Here is a 23,510-nt window from a genome sequence, read left to right as displayed (position 1 = left end):
TCACTCTGTGCTCCCTTAGGCTGTGGGGATATGACCTGACGTCCAGTGTCCTGTATTCTCAGCCTCTCTTCCTGGGACAGTGGGTATGCACTCAGCACTCGCCCTGTGTGGCTGACTTCCCGCTGCTGTGTGAGTGTTCATGCTCTCCAGACCAGAGTTGTATTCAGCGATGGACACAAGGCCCCCCCCCCCTTTCCCGCAAACCCCTCTCGTGGGACACGTATACAACGGGAGCCCACTCCAGTTCTGCAGTCCTGTGCAGCGCGGACACGCCCTCACTGGGTGCCCTCTGTTTACCTGCGGCGCGGCCCCGCCCCCTTCTCCGTGTCCTCGGGTTCAACCGGGGTCCGCGCGGCGAAAACTCGTCTCCGCGCGCCACCTGTTCGGCGGGGAGGAGAGCGCGGGACACAATAGACTTGGGGGAGATGTTCGCAGTGACCAGCGAGCACAGACGCGACCTCGGCACGAGGTGGGAGAGGAGGGTCCCGGCTGGACGAGAGAGTGCGCAGGCGCAACCCCAGCCGTGCGACGCCCCTGTGGGTTACTCCTGGATACGGCCAGAGGGAACGGAGAGCGCAGGCTCAACCCCTAACGTCCACGCCCCTTTAGCGTGGGACTGGAGAGCGCATGTGCAAACTAGGCAGCATGGGAGGACGCGCGTCTGGGGAAGCGGGGAGCGCAGGCGCTGCGGGTCCCGGCCGTGGGCGCGCTCTGGTGTGGAACGTTAGCACGCAGGCGCAAGAGCCTCCCCGCTAAGGGCGCGCGCCGTCGAGGCGCTAGCGCGCAGGTGTTTCGTCGGGGGCGGAGCCCGGGAGGCAGGCAGTGGATTTCCGGTTCCGGGAGCAACGAACAGCCGCGGAGGCGACAGCTACCGCTTCAGAGGAGGCGGCAGAGGAGGAGGAAGAAGAGGAGTAGGGCAAGGCGGGAGGCACAGAAGGGACCCTCGCCATGAATCCACGGGCCTAGAAAGGCGGAAGCTGCCGGCCTGGTGCCGAGCTGGTGAGACAGCCGTGGGCCTGGAAGGGGAGAGCACTCAGGCGTAGGATGGGGAGGAATTGAGGCTCAGAACGCTGACGGGGAGGAATGAAGGGCCCTCGGGCCGATGAGGGAGAGGAATGGCGGCTTCGGAATATTGAAAGGGAAGAATAGGGGGATTTAGGCGAAAGACGGGAAGGAATGGGGCTTAGAACGCTGACAGGTAGGAGTGTCGGGATCCTGGGACGAAGACGGAGAGGAAGGAGAGCTCGGAACGCTGAGGGGAGACATCGGGGCCTCTGAAGTTAAGGAGAGAGAAACGGGGATTCAGAACTCTGAGAGAGAGAAATGAGGGTCCCTCAGACTGATGACAGAGAAATGGGGGCGTTGGAATGCTGAGAGGGAGTGACGGGGGTTGTGTTCATATAGAGGATGAGGAGAAATAGGACATCAGAACGCTGACAGTTAGGGATGGCATGATCCTGAGATAACGGAGAAGAATAGGGGGAGTTCAGAATGCTAAGGGGAGAAATCAGGGTCTCTCAGGCTGATTAGGAAGAATGTAGATTGAGAATGTTGAAGAGGAGGAGTGGGGAACTTTTTGGCTGTAGAGGAGAGGAATAGGGAGGTTTTGGGTTTGAGATTGGGGAGAAATTGTAGGTCAGAACATTGAGGGAAGAGGGAAATAAGTGGGGGAACTCTTGGGCTGGGGAAGGGGGAGCCATGGGAGGCTACTAGCTGAGGAATGGAAAGAATGAGGGGCTGCTCAGGCCAAGGAGGTGGAAGGGTTGGGGTCTCTCACACAGAGGAAGTTGAGGCTGTAACACTGAAGTAGTAGAATAAGAGGACATCAGACAGGGAAGGAATGGAATGGTTAAAAGACTAAAGGAAAGAAATTGGGAAGTTGTGGGTCAAGGAAGGGGAGGAGTGGGAGGTAAGAACACTGAAGTAGAATACTGAGGGCAAGAGGAATGATGGCCTCTTGGACTGAGGATGGGGAGTATGGGGGTCTTAGGGCGATAAAGGGGAGGGATAGGGATCTGTAGGTCAAAGACGGAGGAATGAGGGGGAAAAATGAAAGGTTCCTGGGTTGGCAGTACAGTGAAATGATGGGCTCTTAATCTGAAGATGGGGAGGATTTAAGGGGTCAGGATACTGAGAATAAGAAACATGGACCCTTAAGTTGAAGATGGGAGCTGTGGAGGTTACCAGGTTAAGAAGGGGGAGGAATGAGAAGCTCCTGGGCCCAGAACAGGAAAGAATGGGGTTGGAATGCGAGGGGTTTCTCTTCTATATATGGGCTGGTTGCCTGTGGCAGGTCCTAGGTCTTGGGCAAGCAGTAAAAGACACCAGTGATTTGTGTGGCCTGGGGCAGTTTGTCCCTTCCTAGAGCCTCAGTTTCCCCCATGCATCCTCTTCTACCACCTTTGCAGGCTACTGCTACTTCCTGTGGCCTCCATGGCTGAGGACTGGCTGGACTGCCCAGCCCTGGGCCCTGGCTGGAAGCGCCGTGAGGTCTTTCGCAAGTCAGGGGCCACCTGCGGGCGCTCAGACACATATTACCAGAGGTACTGGGTGGGTTGTGGGCAGAGTCGGGTGGGGCTGAGCCTGGTCAGGGACAGGGTGAAATCGAATAGTGTGGTTAAATTTGTGGATGGAGTTAAAATTATGCACGTACAGTTAATCCTCATTATTCTCAGATTTTGTATTTACAAATTCACCTACTTAATAAAATTTATTTGTAACTTCGAAGTCAGTACTGATAGTGCATTCGTGGTTATTCCAGAACATGCACAGAGCAGCGAAAAGTGCACATGTTCTAAGCCCAGGTCGAATAAGGCCTTTTTGTTTCAAGTTTCATACTATTAACAGGTGTTCTTTTTGTGGTCTATGTAGTATCACGTTTTTTGCATTTTTGTGCTTTTTGTTGGTGATTTTGCTGTTTAAGATGATCCCCAAGCATAGTGCTGAAGTGTTGTTTAGTGTTCTGAGTGCAAGAAGGCTGTGATGTGTGTTAAGGAGAAAATGCAAGGTAGATAAGCTTCGTTCAGGCATGAGTTACAGTGCTGTTGGCTGTAAATTCAGTGCTATGAATCAAAAACATGCTGCATCCTCAAAAGAAGAAGGAAATTTGTCAGTATGTACGTGAGGCTGTTCCACAAAATACAAAAAATAGCATCTATAGTACTTGAAGCTGTGGATAAGATGCAAAAGCAGCTGAATTTGTGGATCTGTGAAATGATGACCGATAAAGCATAGTGAACAGCATTGTCATAAGGAAAGCCAAAATCATGTTACCCAGGGTTAGGAAAACATTAAACTTAGCTAGTGCTAGCTGGCTTGCACATTTCAAAAGGCGATACGGCATGAAAAATATTAGGTTCTACAGATCAGGAGTCTGCAGAAGAATTTTAAAAATACCTGCTAAGTGTTATACAGGAAAAGGGTTATATAGAAGAGTGGTTTTCAACGCCAGTGAGACTGGCTTGTTTTATAAGAACATTGGCAAACAAACCTATATAACACAAATGGCCTCTGAAATCTCTGGCTTTGAATCAAAGACCATGCAATTAATCATTTGTAAGAAATATATATTAAGTAAGATGTCTTTAGACTGAAACACACGTAAAACAAAGTTATGCATTGATCAGTTGACAAAAATGTGACCAGAGCCTCTCAGGAACCTAACCCTGTACTTCCCCTAGGTGCAATGGTTCTGTATTCACTAAGTCAGTGTTCACAGCAACTTTGTAGAGCATAACTACCGTGAACAACGGAGATCAACTATAAATATGTTAACATAGATGTTTATAAACATTTACATGTGTTTTAGAATACATTAATGATATAGGTATTAAATTTTTGATACTTGTCCTGGTTTTGTTTGTATCTAAGTTGCCAGTTTCCCCAATAAATATGGTAAAGTTATAAATAAAATTAATTTTTTTGTATTTAGTTATTATTTATTCACCATTACATGCTTCTGTAAAACTCTTAAAACTTGTAAGTGCAATTGTCAAAAACCATAAAGGCACTCTTCTTTCCTTAATCTAAAAAAAAAACCGTAAATGATCTGAGATTCTGCCGCAATTAGGACAAGATAATAGTGAGTTTGTCACAATTTTGTGGATGCTGGTAGGAGACATGAGACTCCTGGGTCAGAGATGAAAGACAGTTTATTATAACAACAGCAGAATCCAAAATATGGTAGTCCTCCCTTATCTGTGGCTTTGCTTTCTGAGGTTTTGCTCTCCTGAGTTTCAGTTACCTAGTCAACTGCCATCTGAAATATTAAATGGAAAATTCCAGAAATAAGCAATTCATTAGTTTTGAATTACGTGCCGTTCTGAGTAGTGTAATGAAATCTTGCACTGTCTGGCTCAATCTTGCCTGGGACATGAATCATTTCTTTGTCCAGCATATCCATGCTGTATGTGCATCCCATCCATTAGTCACTTAGTAGCCATCTCGGTAATCAGATCGAAAAAACACTGTATCTACCATATAGGGTATATACTATCCATGGTTTCAGGCCTCCACTGTGCATCTTGGAATGTATCCCCTGCAGATAAAGGGGGACTATATCATCATTTTTGTGCCAGTTCCTCGAATCCCAATTCCCATGTAACATGAAGAGGGCTAAACAGCACCTGCACACACAGTGAACTGTATCATAGGAATGGAACCCTGAGCTTAGGGGATCAAATCTTTTATAATATTAGGACAGTAAGTATGCTTTCTCGTTATTCTGGAAGGAGACTCCATCTCTTATCTTCCAAGGTTGTTTGCTTTACAAACATCCTTGGAAAAATAGTTTTTTTTTTTTACAAAGGACAGTCAGGACATGTGAGAGACCCATGGAGTATTGTCTCCCAACATCATTTACTTATACTCTATTATGTACGCAGTTGCATTTGTTTATGTTTTTTAAACATAAGTTTTCTTGCTTATGTGTTTGGTACGTAATGTTAACATACTTACATGTTATTTAATATATTTGTGTCCCCATTTGTGTTTATTTTTACTTATAGAAAGTATTTCCAGTATCACAAGTATGATGTTATAAATGTTCATGTCTATTTACGTTTATATGGTTTATTAATATTTGTATACATGCTGGCATTTGTATTTTATACTCCTGTTATTCAGGGCTGGTTGGGGTGGGGCGGGGCTCACAGGCCAATTCCAGGCTGCCTCCTATATCCCACCAGCCCTGTGGAAGGGTTGTGTGGGTGGAATGGCATTGGCTCTACCTGTCCTGGTCCATCCCCAGCCCCACAGGAGACAGGATCCGAAGCAAAGTTGAGCTGACCCGATACCTGGGCCCTACATGTGATCTTACTCTCTTCGACTTCAAACAAGGCATCTTGTGCCATCCAGTCCCCAAGGTACTTCACAGTGTGGGGGAGCCCAGTCAGGGGTGGCTGTGCTTCCTAACGCGCACCCACTGACCCACATTCCTCCTGTCTTAACTCTCATCTCCAGGGCCATTCGGTGGCCATCCCTAGCAAAAAGCGAAAGAAACCTTCAAAGCCAGCCAAGACTAAGAAACATCAGGTTGGACCCCAGAAGAATGAGGTCAGGAAGGAGGCCCCACGGGATGAGACCAAGGCTGACACTGACACAGCCCCAGCCCCAGCCCCAGCCCCAGCTTCATTCCCTGCACCTGGGTGAGTGTTGGCCTAAGGTGGGCCAAATGGGTGAAGGTTGTGATCGGGGGTGCTCTTAGGGCCCCACACCTGTCTTTCCCATCCCAGGTGCTGTGAGAATTGTGGAATCAGCTTCTCAGGGGATGGTACCAGAAGGCAACGGCTCAAGACATTGTGCAAGGACTGCCGAGGTGAGTCAGGACAGAGGTGACTGACATAGTTGGAGGTTGGATTTTGGAAGTATTGGACATGAGTAGAGGTTGAATGGTGGAAGTCAGGCCAGAGGCAGTGGTGAGGTTAGGCGTCTGTTGCTTCCTTTTTACTTGCTCTTTCCCTCTCCCTCCCCGCCAGCACAGAGAATTGCCTTCAACCGGGAGCAGAGGATGTTTAAGGTAAGCACAAGCTGCATCCTCTTTACAGCTCTGCAATGGGAGCAGGACATGATGAGGCCAGTAGAGGGTCTGAAGAAATGGTGATGGGGCCATAGGGTGTAAGAGTCATTTTATAGAGAGCTAGTGTGGATTGGCAGACACAGTAATGGGAATTAATGGGGTGCCGGTAGACAGTGATGAAGCTAACAGGGGACCAGTAGACATACTGATGGCCTCATTGATGGCAGCTAACCAGTAATTATCAGATAAAGCGATGAGGCTAACGGGGGACTAGAAGACGTGGTGATAGGAGCTAACGTAGGATCAGTAGACACAGGTGGGGCAGTGCTTCTGGAGCCACTCTGCCTGGCCTGTGACCTTGTCCCTCCAATTCTTGGCAGCGTGTGGGCTGTGGGGAGTGTGCAGCATGCCAGGTAACGGAAGACTGTGGGGCCTGCTCCACCTGCCTCCTGCAGCTGCCCCATGATGTGGCCTCGGGGCTGTTCTGCAAGTGTGAGCGGAGACGCTGTCTCCGGATCGTGGAAAGGGTGAGTCGGGCAGGTGGGGAGGGCCCAAGGCTCACCCCAGCCACTGGTCCTCATGGCCCTGGCCTCATGCATCATGCCTCTGGCCCTCCCCACACACGCACACAGAGCCGAGGGTGTGGAGTATGCCGGGGCTGTCAGACCCAAGAGGACTGTGGCCGTTGCCGTATCTGCCTACGCCCTCCCCGCCCTGGGCTCAGGCGTCAGTGGAAGTGTGTCCAGCGACGGTGCCTATGGGTAAGTCAGGCCGGAGGGGGCAGGGCTCATTCTGCTGTTAAAAGTTTTTGCTGCTGCTGCTTCCTCCCAGCCTGGCCTTGCCCACCTCATGTCTTTCTTTTCTTCCTTACCTCATGCTTACCTCTCTGGCCTCACCTCCCTGCCCCTGTCTGTCAGCATCTTTCTGACCGTCTCCGTTGCCACTATCAGTGATGTCAACGTTGCCCTCCCCTGGCTGTGGCTCCCCCCGCTCCACTCCACCCTCCACCTACCTGTCCCATGCACGCTTTCTGTAATCTTGGGATGTCCTGTCTCTGCCTGGTGCCACGAAACCCAAACCACTCTTTTTACTCTCCCAGGGTAAACATGGCCGCCGCAGGGGGCGCTGTGACTCCAAGAAGGCTGCCAGGCGGCAATCCCGAGCCCAGCCACTGCCTCCACCTCCCCCATCACAACCCCCAGAGCCCACAGAGCTGGTGAGGCCCCAGTGGGTGGGGGGAGGCACACCCGTAACCTTACCAAGTACCTGCCCTGACCCCACGCCATTTGCCTCTACAGCACCCCAGAACCCTGGCCCCCTCGCCACCTGCCGAGTTCATCTATTACTGTGTAGAGGAGGACGAGCTAGTGAGTGGCCCCGCCCTACCTGGATAAGCCTAGACTCTCCCGGGACGCTTGATTAACTCCAAAGAAGCAGATGCTGTGATGGGCCTACTGGGGAACAGCAAGGCACAGTAATGGGTCCTAGGATGGGATGAGCGGACGAGGGGGGAGGACTAACATGGCTCAGCAGGTGCAGTGACAGTGCCACATCAGATGCACCAGCACTCTGGTGGCTAACGCAGGACTAGCAGACACAGTGATGGGGCTGATAGAGGAGCGGCCTGTACAGTGACTGGGTTTCACGTAGAATGAACAGACAGAGCAGGCACAGTGATGGGAGGTAATAGAGGGCCAGCAAAATCCTGCTGGAGGTGAGGTCAGAGAAATTTTTTGGTAGCTAGTGGAGTACTAGCAAATACAGCGATGGATCCTGGGATGGAGCAGCCACAGTCCTAACGGTACCGAGGGCAAGCTGGCACAGTGATAGCGGCCAGTGTTGCACTAGCAAACGGTGATGTGTGACTAGTGGGGAGTCAAGAGGCTAAGACTAGTACGCAAGTAGTGCCCTCCGATGGGGCTAGAGGAGCACCAGGACCAGCACTGGAATAGCCATTGAGGATGGCCTCTCCTAGTCCTAGTGACAGCACCACCCATTCCCCCCACCCCAGCAGCCCTACACGAACCGCCGGCAGAACCGCAAGTGCGGGGCCTGTGCAGCCTGCCTACGGCGGATGGACTGTGGCCGCTGCGACTTCTGCTGCGACAAGCCCAAATTCGGGGGCAGCAACCAGAAGCGCCAGAAGTGTCGTTGGCGCCAATGCCTGCAGTTTGCCATGGTGGGTGGGGCAGGAAGGGTCAGGTGGACGGGATAGGTGGGGCCACATGCCCCAGTACCTGGGAATGGTGGGCAGGCCTGGTAGGTGGGTGGGCGGGGCTATGGCTTTGGATGAGGATTAGCAAACATTGTGCTGGGGAAACGAGTCTAGGTGGCACTGGCATTGCTAATGGGAGGCTAGCAGTCTCAATGACAAAGGGCTCATGTGTAAGCAGATTCTGTGATGGGACTAATGGGAGATTAGCAGGCATGTTGAGCAGGGCAGGGTGGATGTGTTTGGTAATGGCACCAGGTGGCCATAGCACTCCATCTTTCCTCAGAAGCGGCTGCTGCCAAGTGTCTGGTCAGAGTCTGAAGATGGGGCAGGATCGCCCCCACCTTACCGTCGTCGAAAGAGGACCAGCTCTGCTCGAAGGCCCCGCCTGGGCCCCACTCTGAAGAACCCCTTGGCTACACGCACAGCCAAACCAGGCCGTGCCCAGGCTCCAATGAAACAAGAAGCAGGTGGTGGCTTTGTGCTGCCTCCGCCTGGCACCGACCTTGTGTTTTTACGGGAGGGTGCAAGCAGTCCCGTGCAGGTGCCAGGCCCTGCTGCAGCTTCCACAGAGGCCCTGTTGCAGGTGAGGGCCCCTTCTTACTCTGCACTTCCAGCCCTATCTAGCCTCATGCCAGGGAGCTGAGACCAAGTCTGCTGCAATCGTCCCTCATGCAGGAGGCCCAGTGCTCTGGCCTGAGTTGGGTTGTGGCCTTACCCCAGGTGAAGCAAGAGAAGGCGGATGCCCAGGAAGAGTGGACACCCGGCACAGCCATCCTGACTTCTCCTGTATTGGTGCCTGGCTGCCCTAGCAAGGTAGGGGCAGTGATGGACATTCTGTTGGTGCCATAAAAGGGTGGTCTCTAAGCAGAGTCATGGTGAGCCATGATGGTGGTTCTTTGAGCAGAGTGAAGATGTGCTGATTGCAGCCTTTCTGCAGAATTACCCCATCTGTCTAACAGACACCCTACTTCCATAGGCAACTAGCTTTGCCTACTTTGCTGCCCAGCTAACAGAAAAACAGAGATCAGTGAGCAATGGGAAAGGTTTGTAGGTAGGGAGATGGCATTTCTGTGCTGAACTGTAGTGGAAGTGGAATTTGTCAGCACAGTGATGGTTTGTGCTGATGGAGACTTTCCTCAGGCCTGCCCTTCTAACTGCTGCCTATTCCCCACTTCTCCCAGGCAGTAGACCCAGGCCTGCCACCTGTGAAGCAAGAACCACCTGACCCTGAGGAGGACAAGACAGAGGAGAACAAGGATGACTCTGCCTCCAAATCAGCCCCAGAGGAGGAGGCAGGAGGGGCTGGCACACCTGTGGTCAGTGCTGGGGATGCCCCACCCTGCCCTGACCCTGCCTTAGCCCCATTGGGCATGTTGACCTATGATGTTAATTCTTCCCTAGATCACGGAGATTTTCAGCCTGGGTGGAACCCGCTTCCGAGACACAGCAGTCTGGTTGCCAAGGTGTGCCCCACACAGTGAGGGGTGGGGATGGGGTGGGTGCCAGTCAGATGGGGGCTCTGAGTTTTGAAAATACGGTCAGCAATTTGGTGTAGTGCAGTGGGAGGTAAAGGCTTCACATCCACTGTGCTGACCACAGTCCATGAGGGGCATGTGTGCAGGACTCTAGAAATTTCCCTTGAGACCCACCCAATAGTGTTGCAGGTTAGGCCTCTCCTTTGGGAGAGGGAGGAGGCCTTGATGCCCTGTGAGGAAATTTGAATGATAAAAAAGATAAGGAAAGTCTGGTGCCTATCCCCCTGAGTAAACTCTATGGGGGTTTTCCTTGATATGTAAGTTCTTATTCAGAGAACCATCATTTGGAGTCTTGAAGGCTTTTGGAGTCTCTTGGAGACCACTTGGTGGGTGCTCCCGGACAGTGGGGAGTATATGTCCCAGAAATGGTTGTGGGTCTTGCCTGGCAGTGGGGTGGGCAGGAGATCTGGGTCCTGAGCTGATGCTAAGCTGGGTCCATACCCAGCTAGCTGTGTGATCTCCAGCTCATCCTGCACTTCCTGGAGCAGCCTCCATGGAAGGGCTTGGGCTGGGTCTCTTGAGCCTTTCTTGAGCCTGTTGAGGTTATTAACTGTTTGAGCTGCTGTGCAGAATGTTGACAGGCCCTGCACACAGCCCCACAGCTGGCAATGTAAACTATTGGCCTAAGCACCTGGAGTCCTTTGCTCCTGCAAATCAATTCCAACAGGCCAGAAACCCTTCCATCTGTACCTAGGTGATTACACAGGTACTGATTGAGCTCCTGCTGGGTGGACAGCAGTCTGGGAGACCCAGCAGTGAGTACAATGAGCCCTGGAAGGCTTACCCTTCAGGAGACACAGGATCCCTACCCTTAGCTTATTATGTAACTGTGCACGCATATGTGTTAACAGAGAAGGTGCTATGCTCTCTATAATGATAGTTTCTAGGAGACAGAGAAGAGATAAAGGATAATTAAGGGGAAATGGGATGGCGGACACAGAATAGTAGGAAATGGTTTTGTGATGCTCCATTTTGCACGTAGCAAACCTCATTCAACATACAGACCTGCTCCCTCTTCTCTAGGTCCAAGGACCTTAAAAAACCTGGAGCTAGAAAGCAGTAGACTGGAGGCTTCTGCAGACTGTAGGATTCAAGGTGATATTTGCAGACCGGCTTTTTGAGAGACAACACTGATCTACTGGGGGCTGGACCCTAGATTGGTTGCCAGGGCTTGTGTGTGAATCAACCCTAGGAGGAAAAACCTACCACCAAACCAGAGGAACAGGCCTAACAGTACTTTGAGCTTATAGAAGAAGTAAGCGCGGGAAAGAAAGACAGAAAGAGTAGAAAGTTGGTGCATCTATCTGCTCCTCCCCAAGAGCCTGAGTGTGATAATAAGTTGGATATTACGGGTGGGGGAGCTGGGGTGGGGAAAGGGAATATAATTAAAGCCACAACAAAACAACCTAAATGGGCCATCTGTATAAATAATTTAAGTGGCTTCTGGATGAGACCTGGTAGTGTCTCTAAACATTTCCTCAGGGAGACAGCAATTGCAAATGTAATGTGAAAAATTGAGGAAAGGAAAGGAACTGCTATTTGGTGTGTTCCTCCTATGGACCCCATTTATTTAATCCTCAAAACAGTCTTTTTAGGAAGACATTGATTTTGCCCATTTTTCCAGATGAGAAAACTGAGACTCAGATTAATTTGTCCAATGTCAAATAATGTTAGTAGAGCCTAGAATTAAACCCAGGTTGTAAAGGCCATGTTCTTTAAACCACTAAACTGTAAACTGTAATCCTGTATGCAATAATGTGTAATATTATAGTAACAGGAGTTTTCAGTGACCTTGAAAACACACAATGGATTACTATAAATACTATAATAAATCCCTTATACTCCTGTCTCTAGCATGGTTTAGGGAGTGCCAAGGCTGTATGTGGAAAGGGTCATCTTGTTGTAAGAACATCTGTTCGTCCAGAAACTGGGTTCTCTGCAGGCCCCATATGCTGCCTCAGATTCCTCAAACTCTCAAGGGTGTATCCCTCCTCACTGCCTGCTGTCCGCCTTTGCTTGTTACCCTGACTCCGCTTCCTCAGCCAGGGCAATCTGTGGGACTAAAGCTGCCAGCCTGGCTTGTCCTCCCTAACAACGTATATCTCCTGTCCTCTGATGACCTGCGTGCTTGGTTCCTTCCCTCAGCCCGAATGTCTAGTAGGAGGCTGAATTCCTGCTTTGAGTCCTGCCCGAGGGCCAGTGTTGGCTCAGCCCTACCTCACTTTCTCCAACTTCATTCATAAAGTGCCAAAACGATTAGACCTGTAATTTGTTACTTAGCCAGCTTTACAGGGCCAGGACTGAGTGAGTGCCTCCTCAAATTTTGTACCCTGTGTGCCTCCCTTGCCTTACCCTAGTCCCAGCCCTTGCAGCTTTAGGTAATTCAGATATGGATTAGCCATTTCCCAATTCTAACTCATAAAATACAGCCCTGTGCCACCCTCCTCTGCCCCTTCCTTTGCCTCACCCTACCTAGCTCAACCCTAATCAAGACTGGATAATCTGATACTGCTTTGTTTCCCCCCACGATCCAACCACCCAGCCCTAGTATTCTGGTGATTTTGACAATGATGTTCTAAGTGAAATTTGATTGGCATTTTGACTCATGAGTTAAGAATGTGCTTTCCATGTGTATTAGGGTTCAGTCACAAAAGCAGAACCACTAAGATAAAGATTATGTATATATGTATTTTAAAGGATTTATTATAGGGATTTGACCTCATGCAATTGTGGGAGCTGGTTAAACAGTCTCTGTAAGGCTGTTATCTTTGCATCTAATGCTGGAGCTTGAAGTCTGCAGGGCAGGCAGTCGGGAAGGGAAGATGGATATAAAGTGTGGGAGACCGAGGACGCAGCACAGCCCACAAGCACAAGCTGGAGCCCACGAGGATGGCCTGGAACCTATGTCAGTCTCTCACCACCTCCAGCTTCGATGATGTGGGTGTCCTGCAGAAGAAACTGGTGCCCTTCCTCACAGCGTTAAATATGCATCTGCCCAGGAATTAGAGAAGCTGAAGGAAGATCGTGGGGAAGGTGGAGCAGCTGTAGGCCTGGCTTCAGGCCTGACTGCTGCCCCACACCAACGAGGTGAGCCAGCTGATAAATGACAACATGCGTGAACTGCAACAGCACCTGGTGCCCCAGCACCTGGTGCCCCAGCACCAGCCTTCCAAGTGTAAAAAGAGTATGCTGCTTCACTTCTGCCCACCAATTATCAGGCACATTGTCTCTGTGGCCCGTCTTAACTGGAAGCATACAGGGAAGGGAGTTCTGGGAAGTATAGCCTAGCCATGGTGACACATTACAAAGCTACCTTGCCATGGATCAGCCCCCAAAGGGTCTCTCTAGTCACCTGAGGATAACTCGATAAAACTACATTGCCGAAAATGCAAAGCTGAAGACCATGGATTTCATGGTGATCCCAGCAAGTACAGAAATTCCGTCAAGCCCACCCAGAAAAAACTTGCTGGTCTTGGCTATTTTTGTGTCATTCATTCAAGTATTGAGAACCTGGCGCATGGTAGGCACTTGTACTTAATACTGGGATACAGAAATGAAAAAGATACGGTCCATGCGATTTTATTAAATGCATCAGTATGTATTACAAATGAATGGATTTCCAACTTTATCATGGAATTTAATGCTGAAAATATAGAATTCAGGAAACTATCAGGAGGACAACCCTTGTGTGAACCTTGTTTGGGGCACAACAGGAATTGGAAATACTTTAGTTTCTATCTCTAAGCTGTTCTATTTTAAAGTTATTTTTAAATGATTTTTATTGTCCCATTTACTGATTTATATGCTTAGTGTTTCTTTTGGGAGCGTCTTGGTGGTAACACTTACCTGCCTCTGAGAAACTGGGATAGAGGGTGGCAAGATCGAGGTCTCTTCTGTCCAAAGACCTTCGGGGGAATCACTTATGTTAGGCTTCCCAGGAGGGTTGGCTGAAGGCTGCGGCTTGGCTTGCTGTGCTTAGCCCCGGGCCGGGTTCCTTCAATCTCCGGACGGTCCGCCAGGGGGCGCCGGGGCGAGAGTCCGCCGTTCCCGGCCGCGGCCAGCCCAGCGGGCCCTGGAGACACTCCCCCCACCCGTGTCTTGGCTGCCTTGCGGCGTGGCCTGCGCCCTGCGCAAGCACCGTACCTAGGCTGAGCCAGAGGGAAGCCCACTGCCCCTCTTCAAATGGTGGTAAGACACGCGAAACCGTACCGGCGTTAAATTACGGAGCTTGCCCGGGGTGAGGGTGCGGCATGACGAGCTGTCAAGTCCGGGGGCTGCGGAGTCGGTCTTCGCCTCCGAGAACTCATCCCAACAGGACCCTCCGGGCTGCGCGATCTCGGGGGTACCTGATGAGCGGCCCCGAGTCACAGCGGCTCTTCCCGAACTCTGCTCCGGGCCGAGGGAGTTCTCATTGCTGTCCTCCCCGAAGGCTTTGTGTTTGGGGTGGGGGTGGTTCCCCCCAGACCAACCCGAGGGCCAGGCGCCTGGGAGACTCAAGATCAAGGAACCGCCGCTCGAGACACCATCCAGGGAACCGAGACGACACCTAATTTCTTTCTTTTTTGTTTCAGGCTATGTAAACTCTTAGCAGTAAATGAAAATGAGCATTTTACCGAACTGCAGTTGAAAGAAGAGTCATTATAGGAGGAAAAAAAAAAGACAAAATGAGAATTATTAAAAGAGATTATTAAGAGAGAAGACAGACATTATTTTGTGGCTGAAAAGCTGAACCAGCAATTCAGGAAATGGAATTCAAACCTAGAGACTTACCACATACAAAATCCGAAGTGGGAGGATTGCAAAATGATTAAGGAATGCTAATTTACAGTAAATTGCGTCCTTAAGAGGGCATACACATTAGTTGTACTTTGGTTGTTATACATCAGTATCTGACGTAGGTATTGATTTTTTTCTGTGTGCTATGCTCGCCCCCACTTCAGCAATGGAGTACCAAAGTATCATTCTTAATTGGCTTTTAGGTATTAACTGCCATCTTGCTCTTGACTGGAAATACAATTTTAGTTTCCACCTGTGTGTTCTAGAGTCCCTGATCTGCCTGAAATCCTGACTGTCAGGAACCAATTAGCCTGGACTTCTGATCCACATCCTGACACTGGTCCACTGTGACCCTCGACTCAGACTCTTGGTCTTTATTGTGCACAGCCAGGCCGTGTCACTGCCTCACCAGCCCATTTGATCTGCTCCCATCCTAGGATATCCTGAGTCTAAGCCCTGGTTTCTACCCATTGCAGTAGGAAGATTTTATTAATAATTTATTATTATTGGTTGAGTGGTTTGACAAGGCGCTTAGGCTCCCTGAGCCTTAACTATCTTAGTTGTAAGATGAGAATGATACCTGCTGTTCCATCAACCCATAAGGTATTTGGGAGGCTGGGAGGTTGTATGTGTGAAAATACCTTGCAGATTTTAAAGAGCTACACAAATAGGTGGTCCTGTGATGATTACTGTCATCGCTAAGATTAACCTAGAGATGGTACAAAATTTGACCTCCCCACAAAATGTCCACTAACTTTTCTCATGCTTTTAGACCGATTACAGGATATAAATAGCAAAGTCAATTGGAATTATAATTAGACTTTCGACTTCTCTTCGGGGCAGAGGTTTTTTCTTCCATTCTGATGAACCTAGAGCAAGGGCGCGAGGTCGGCGGGCTTCGGCCAGGGGCGGGGTGAGAACCGCGCAGACTCCACTCCTCTGCAGGAGCAGGAAGTCGCGAGTGCAGGCGTCTGTGGCCCCCATGGTGACGGGACCGACTTCCGCCCGACCCACCCACCTCTACCTGCCCCTCACCCCGCGAGGTGCACCATGGCAACCAGACCTCTGCGTCGCCGAAGCGGGTCCCGCAGGTGGCCGCGGTTGGGGAAGCGCGGCTAACGCCGCCCCCATCCCGAGGGGACTCGCAAATGTACAGCCAGAGGTTTGGCGCCGTACAGCGGGAAGTTAAGGGCCCCACTCCCAAAGTGGTGCTCGTGGTAAGCATAGGATGTGGTGGCGGGGTGGGGGTGGTGGATCTACAGCTCTCTCTACCCGCACTCTGGGCCAGGCTGAGCCCAATCGTTCCCCCTGCTCCCCCAGTTACAATATTTAGGATCTGTATTTGGAGGATCACCACTGGGATCTTGGGGGTTTTGAGTCTCTGGGACCCTCGAAGGAGGTCTGTCCCCTTATAGTGGGGAGTGTGTGTCATGGAAAGGGCACTGGGCCCAGAAACAGATCTGGGGGCAGGGCTGGCCATGATTCAGCTGTGTGATTTTGGGCTCCCCTTTCACTCCTAGGAAAACCATCTGTGGAAGGGGAATTAGGCTGTGAGGAGTTGTGAGGAGTTATGGAGCCTTCCTGCTCCAACTCAACCAGTAACGATTGCTGGACAGTGACGCTGCGTGCCTGGAAAAATGCAGGGTGGTTGCCTCTAAGGCTGGGATGGTAGGAGGTGGTAGATTTTTATCTTCAGATGGGATTTTTAAAGTTCAAATTTAGGCTAGGGGGATGCTGCTTGCTATAGAATTTGATGGGTCCTGCTGAGAACTCTGGTCACTATTGGTCACTATTGGTCTATGCACCTAGGTCCCTTTGCTTCTGCAGGGAGGAAAACCTGCCCCGTGCAATTAGGTGATTGCAGAGTTATCATTTGAGCCCCTGCTGTGTGCACAGCACTGTGGGAGATACAGGGGTGTATACAATGACCCTGGGAGGTGTACCCTTCATTGAAACCTGACCCCTGCATCCAGGGAGCTTATTCAGGTTGAGTATCCCATATCGGAAATGCTTCAGACCAGAAGGGTCTCATATTTCAGATTTTGGAATATTGCATATATATAATGAAATATCCTGGGGAGGGGACCCAAGTCTAAACACAAAATTCATTTATGTTACATACACACTTATACACATAGCTTGAAGGTAATTTTATTTTTCCCTTGGAGATGCTGAATAAACTGTGTTGTGTGCCTGCATTTTGACTGTGTCCAGACACGTGAGGTCAGGTGTAAAATTTTCCACTTGTGTTGTCATGTTGTCACTCAAAAAGTTTCAGATTTTGGAGGATTTCAGATTTTCGGATTAAGGATGCTCAAACTGTAACCTAATTGCAGAAACAACTTGCTCATGCGTAAAACCATTATGGTTAACACAGCAGATAATGATGTCCTATATTTTCTGTGATGTCAGTTTATGGAAGAAAGATCAGAAATAATCAAGAATACAGTTTTATTATTCCCCACAGTGCACATAGCAAGTTTTAGTCAACCTATTATAGACCTGCTCTTTCTCTAAATCTGAATACTGTAGGAACTGGAGCTGGGAAGTAGTAGACTGGTGTCTTCTATAGTCTGTAGAGTTCAAGGTGACAATTATAAACAGACTCCATGAAAGAAAGAAACTGCTTTACTTTGGGTTCTGTATTCAAACAAAGGGCTCAGGGGCTGGGCCATTTCTTGGGTGCTGTTACTTGTGCTGGGAACCAAAGAGGAACAGGAAAAAATAAAAATGTCACCACCAAACCAGAGAAGCAGGCCTTTTGACCACTTTGCACCTGTAAAAGAATTAAGAGGAAAAGGAAGAGGTCAGAGTTGGTGCATCTGCTCCTTCTCAGGTGTCTGAGTGTGGTAAGTGTAGATGTTAGAGGTAGCAGAGTGGTGTTGGAAGAATTAAAACCACCAAGAGATGAGACTTGGACCCTAAACAATTCCCTCAGAAAAAGCGATAGCATATGTAGTGTCTGAAGTAATAGGGCAGTAAAAGAAGAATCTATTTAACGAGTGCCTCCTACGAACCCAACAGGTGAGAATTATTTTGTTCATTTAACAGGTGAGAAAACTGACACTCAAAGAGATTAAATAACTTGCTCAATACAGTAATGAGTAGAGGCCAGACTCAATCCTAGGATGTAAGGCATTGTAAATTGCAATCCTAATAACTGTAATTTGAGACGCTACAGCAACAAAAGCCTTTAGTGACCTTGAAGACACAAAGTAGTGTGTTCTCCTGCCGTTAGCATGGTTTACAGCCGTGATGTCCAGTAGTAGCCACTAACCACATATAGCATTTGAGCACTTGAAATGTGCCTAAAGTCATATGTTGAAATGATAATATTTTGGATATATTGGTTAAATAAAATGAATTATCAAAATTAATTTCCCCTGTTTCTTCTTTTTAAAATGCAACTACTTGAAAGTAGAAAATTACGTATGTGTTTTGCATTATATTTCTATTAAATGGTGTGGGTTTTGAGCAATGCCAAGACTGTTCCTGGCTTGGCATCCACCTTGTTAGAGAACTCCAGGTCATACCTTACTCATCCAGAGACTGAGTCCTTCCCAGACCAAAGACTCCTGCACAGGATGCCTCAAGCCTCAGAGGGCTTCCTGTGCCCTGGCTACTGCTCATGTTGTTTCTCCCAACCCCTCACCTCTATTCTCCTCTTCAGCCAAAATGTACAGAGCCTGGTTCCTGTCCTGCCGACTGGAGACAGTGTTTGCATGTGACCTTGATGCTTGGTTCCTGTTCGCAGCCCATGTATCTGCTGGGAGCCTGAACTCCTGCTGTGTATCCTGCCCAAGATGCAGCCGTCACCCTGCTCTCCTTCATTCACAGAATCTGCATTCATAAAATGCCAAAAATATTAAAGAACAATAGTTTAATTATCTGGCTCTAGGCTCCAAATAATTCCTATATGGATTAGCTACTTCACATGCTATAACCCCCAACATCATCTTGTCTCCTCCCCACCTCAGGGCCTGCCTTATCTTGGTACTTATATGCGTATCCTGAGCCCTGAATCTTTTCGTCAAACTATCTTCAAATGCTGATTTTTCTTTCCCCAGGAGACTTCATTACAAACACCCAACCCTAATGTTCTGGTAACCCTGACGGTAATATTCTACATGTGAGCTATCAGATTGACATTCTCTCTCTGCCTTGTGAGTCAAGAGTTTTGTTGCTATGAATCAGCACCCCAGTGTCTTACTACCCACCTAAGGATGACTTGATAAAAACTTGCTGAAAATACAAAACTCAAGACTATGGCTTTCCTGGTGGCTCCAGAAGGTGTAGAAATTACATCAGGCCCACTCAGAAACATTGTTTCATTCATTCATTCATTCATTCATGTAGATAAGCTGACTATTGTATGCATTATGCTCAATGCTAGAAATATAGAAATGAAAGAGATATAGTCTATGTGATTTCATTAAGTATATCAATATATATACAAAATGTTGCATGCATTTCCAACTTTTTGGAGGCCATTTCTATAAATATAATACATTCACAGAAATTCCAAGTTACCCCAAAGTGTCAGGAGCACAGTCCTTGCATTAAAACTTCAGGGCACCACAGAAATAGGAATGAAGTTATACCACCAGCATTTTTCCTTTTTTTTTCCCCTCCTTTTTCTCCTTCCTCCTTCCCTCCCTTCTTTTGTTTCATTCTTCTTCCTTAGTAGGATTTTTCATTGTCACAGCTATAGAAAATGTATTTATGTGTCTCTATGGGTGTGTATATATCCTACATACTTACATACTTCTCATTGAAAATATTTTGATGGTGGTAACTATGATGTGCACCTTTGAAACAATGTGGAATATGGGTGGCAAGATCAATGTCAGGAATTAGAAGACCTCTAATTCTTGTCTGTCTAGGTCTGCCCTATTTGAAGCACCTCAGGCAAATCACTTAATGTCTCTGAGTTTGACTGGATAATCTTTAGAGTCCTGGTCACATTTTTAACTTTATAATTCCATCAACTCAAAAGGCACTTCTGAAATATTTGAGACTGATCTGGTAACATCTTAGGTATAGGCTCAGAGAATCAAGCAAGTTACTCCTTAGGTGCTTAAGCTGTTTTCAGTCGTAGCAGGATGTATTAGTTTTTTATACCCAATTTTATTTAGTATGAATATTGATGGAGGTCATAACTGAAAATATGTGATTAATTTTTGGTTTACCATAAGTGATAGTAGCTTTTGTTTTCAGAGAGCCAAGCCTCCCAAAGACCAAGGGGCTGAGCATCAACTGGAAAGAATCCGACGCAGTCATCAGAAGTATCATGCTATTTTGGCCTCTATTAAGTCAAATGAACGGGACCGCTTGAAAGTTGAGTGGGACCAACACAATGACCGCAAGTTTTTGGAGAACCTTGTGCAAGCAAGAGTCAAGGATGCTGTGCAAGGGTTTATTATTAATATCGAAGAAAGACGAAATAAGTAAGGCTTACACACCTGGGGACCCAGATTATGAAACATTCCTAAAGTTGCAATTTGAGATTGACCAGTCAAAAATCAAGGATAAGGATTGTGGCTGAAATATTTATATTCAAATTGCTATCACTTAATATTTTTGCTGATGATAACCTATGTTTAGAGATGGAAAACAAATGAATATATCGTTTCATATTTCATTACTTTAACTAAAATCTGTTTTACTTCCTTTGTTGAAAGTGTACATTTCATATGTGTACATTTGCATGTGATCAAATAAAATATGGTGCAGATTAGTCTCTTTATTGATTTAAGCGGCAACTAGTCTTATTTTATAGAGGACTGCCATGATCTTTTCCTGCTTACAAAATTTATTAGATGTGTAAGTCTGAAATCAAATATAACAAATAAAAATCAATAAAATGGTGCATGCAGCATGAGAATTTGAATTTTTTTTTTTTTTTGGTCTTTTTCTTTCAGGCTACGTGAACTTTTAGCATTAGAAGAGAATGCATATTTTACTGAAATGCAATTGAAAGAAGAAACCATTGAAGAGAAAAAAGATAGAATGAGAGAGAAAACTAGATTATTAAAAGAGAAGAAAGACAAAGAGACAGGATTTTGTGGCTGAAAAGCTAGACCAGCAATTCAGGTAATGGAATCAGAAAAACACACAAACAGAACCCAAAGTGGACATATTAAAGATTTAGGAATGCTAATTTGGAGTAAATTATAGCCTAATGAGGGTATACACAGTAGTTGTACCTTTAAGTCTTGGCAATTATATTGCATATCATTAAATAATAACAGAGTTTGAGAACTGTGGTCTAATGTTCTGTGCTTGCTTCCCAATTAGAATGAAAGTACCAAGTGAGATTTTGTTGTCGAATTGTATGTATTAACCTAAGCCTTGCTGTTGGCAGGGAGTTCTTTTAAAGCCCTTATCCCAGGGAGTCTTTGGTAAAGTTGGGCTGTCTCCCTACTGCTGTAGTTGTCACCTGTGCTGAATGTGTGCTTAGCTACCTGTTCTTTATTGTCTGTTTCCTTGTCTGGTATTCTGATCCATGAGATCTGATCACCTGGACTTCTGCTCCACTCCCTGACCCAGACCCACAGTGACCCTCGGTTTTCAGATCCCTGGTTTTCACTGTGCTCAGTCTGATCCTGTGGTTGCCTCCGTATCCCTTTTCATTGTGCTTTCCCATTTTAGGATACCCTGAGTCAATGTGTTGATTTCAGCCCACTACTGTGGACTTACAGAGGGAAGGTTCATGTGGAGGTTTACCCAAGGGTGATCCTTTAAGATGATCTACAGTTTTGCATCATCAAGAGCTTGGCAGATGCTTTTGAGTTCACAAACTATGAGATTGTTTACCTCTAAAGCAAAGATATACTAAAAAGTCTCAATGTCTTACATCCCTTCCTCTTATTCTTACAGCAAGAGCTATCATATATTTATAATTTATGATTTCATTATATTGTGATTCCTCAGTTATATTTTCAGTACCTTGGTGACTTCTAAGAATGTGAACATTAAGAATTGCTATTGGCCGGGCACAGTGGCTCACGCCTATAATCCTAGCTCTCTGGGAGGCCGAGACGGGTGGATTGTTTGAGCTCAGGAGTTCAAAACCAGCCTGAGCAAGAGCGAGACCCTATCTCTACTAAAATTAGAAAGAAATTAATCGGACAACTAAAATATATGGAAAAAATTGGCCGGGCATGGTGGCGCATGCCTGTAGTCCCAGCTACTCGGGAGGCTGAGGCAAGAGGATCGCTTGAGCCCAGGAGTTTGAGGTTGCTGTGAGCTCTAGGATGACGCCACGGCACTCTAGCCGGGCAACACAGTGAGACTCTGTCTCAAAAAAAAGAATTGCTATTATATTTCTCAGGATAGTTTGTTTATTTTGCCCCCTTTTTTCATTCATGTCTTTCAGTGATGATCACATGATGTGACCCATGGAATGCCCCAAGTCATCCACTTCATCTGTCTTTTAATTTTAGAGTAACCGATTAAGATTTTTATCTTCAGATGGGATTTTTTAAGTTCAAATATTACCTAGAAGTGTTAAAACATTCATTCCATAAATATTAAATATTTTTGAGCCTCTACTTTGTTCCAGCCTCTGTGGTAGTGTCACTTAGGTTATCAGGTCACCAAGCATGAGAGGCACAGGGTGTGTATCATGTTAAACTGGATTCAGGAACAGATGGTCCAAGAGTCAATTGAAACCCAGAGTTAAAATCTGGTGGAATACAGAAGGAGTTCATCTTTCACAGCATTCCAAATTTGAGTAGGTCCGAAACCCAAAAGTCAACAGATGTGAGAAAGCAGCAAAATGAGGCACGTTGGGGAGTCAAATCATGGTTCAGAGAAAAGCTTTTGCTGTCTCTTCCTTTCTGCTGTGAAGTTGCTATTAATAACATAGACATCCCTAAACCCTAGGGGCCAGAAGAAGTAAGCTATTGCAGTGCGTACTAGAAACAAGTTGCAGATGCAGCTGCTATAATTATGAGAGTAAATTCAGACTGATAAAACTGGGCGGAATGGGAAGTTTCAGGGCTTGGGGAGCTGCTGACGGAGGGCAGTGAAGTGTAGCAATGTGTAGGGCTGACGTGACTTGCCACTCTCTTTGGCTGGCAGGTGGATAACTGAGTTCCACAGATAGGAATTTTTTTTTTTTTTTTTTTGAGACAGAGTCTCACTCTGTTGCCCTGGCTAGAATGAGTGCCGTGGCGTCAGCCTAGCTCACAGCAACCTCAGACTCCTGGGCTCAAGCGATCCTCCTGCCTCAGCCTCCCGAGTAGCTGGGACTACAGGCATGCACCACTATGCCTGGCTAATTTTTTTTTTTATATATATATTTTTTTAGCTGTCCGATTAATTTCTTTCTATTTTTGGTAGAGACGGGGTCTCGCTCTTGCTCAGGCTGGTCTCGAACTCCTGAGCTCAAACAATCCGCCCGCCTCGGCCTCCCAGAGTGCTAGGATTACAGGCGTGAGCCACTGCGCCCGGCCCACAGATAGGAATTTGCCTGAGTCTTCAAGCTTGTAGTGACCAAAACAGGGTTACACTTGGAATTTCCAGCCTGTGTAAAGTATGTGCTCGTACCCTGTCCTCAGTGGGACTTGGACACCCTCCCTGGTTGCTGGGGAAGAAGGTGCTGTGAGGGTCAAAGGGGGACACCACCAAAGTGACTGTCAATGGACCATTCATATATTTTCTACTCCCTAGTAAATGTCTCAATATATATTAAGAAAAGTGGATTGTTCATAAGTGGTTGTGCTTTTAAAATATTTATGAGTTTGACAATATTTATATATTTCACATGTATAACTGAGTTTTTGGTAGTTAGATGAATTGTTAGAATTTTTAAAGAAACAAATGTATCCTACCGTAATATAACTCATCTGAAAACAAATTGTTTTCAGTGTCTTAATGCAACACTGCAGCATTAGATCTTCAATACAGAGCCCCAAACATACTTTTGAGTAATGATGCTATATTAGGCTCCATTACTAAAAAT

The 23,510-nt window shown here is 47.3% G+C and overlaps 2 protein-coding genes across 19 annotated transcripts in view; both read left to right on the top strand.

Annotated features, from left to right (window-relative positions):
- Positions 1-677: 677 nt before the first annotated feature.
- MBD1 (methyl-CpG binding domain protein 1) lies at positions 678-13,559 on the top strand. Of its 18 annotated transcripts, XM_012651773.1 has the most exons (17): positions 678-999; positions 2,409-2,543; positions 5,249-5,363; positions 5,461-5,645; positions 5,733-5,815; positions 5,976-6,016; positions 6,397-6,543; positions 6,649-6,777; positions 7,116-7,232; positions 7,315-7,383; positions 8,028-8,195; positions 8,515-8,814; positions 8,907-9,044; positions 9,413-9,547; positions 9,633-9,694; positions 10,790-10,861; positions 12,560-13,559. In XM_012651773.1, exons 2-16 carry the CDS (start codon positions 2,434-2,436, stop codon positions 10,827-10,829), a joined length of 1,839 nt encoding a protein of 612 aa, XP_012507227.1. In that variant the 5' UTR covers positions 678-999; positions 2,409-2,433; the 3' UTR covers positions 10,830-10,861; positions 12,560-13,559. The 18 variants fall into 18 exon arrangements, with proteins under 18 accessions (XP_012507227.1, XP_012507226.1, XP_012507234.1 ...); XM_012651772.1 differs by having other exon boundaries at positions 10,790-13,559; XM_012651780.1 differs by lacking the exon at positions 8,028-8,195 and having other exon boundaries at positions 690-999.
- A 2,024-nt stretch (positions 13,560-15,583) lies between these two features.
- The window catches only part of CFAP53 (cilia and flagella associated protein 53), a 26,367-nt gene continuing 18,440 nt past the window's right edge, over positions 15,584-23,510 (top strand). The window contains 4 exon segments of the mRNA XM_012651745.1: positions 15,584-15,759; positions 19,760-19,989; positions 20,464-20,592; positions 20,594-20,635. Of these exon segments, the coding sequence (XP_012507199.1) occupies positions 15,691-15,759; positions 19,760-19,989; positions 20,464-20,592; positions 20,594-20,635 (470 nt within the window). The 5' untranslated portion in view covers positions 15,584-15,690.

This window comes from Propithecus coquereli, unplaced genomic scaffold, assembly GCF_000956105.1.
Source record: "Propithecus coquereli isolate 6110/MARCELLA unplaced genomic scaffold, Pcoq_1.0 Scaffold37, whole genome shotgun sequence".
Classification (NCBI taxonomy): domain Eukaryota; kingdom Metazoa; phylum Chordata; class Mammalia; order Primates; family Indriidae; genus Propithecus; species Propithecus coquereli.
Note: the sequence above shows the minus strand (reverse complement) of the source record. Positions and strands in the feature narration are given on the sequence as shown.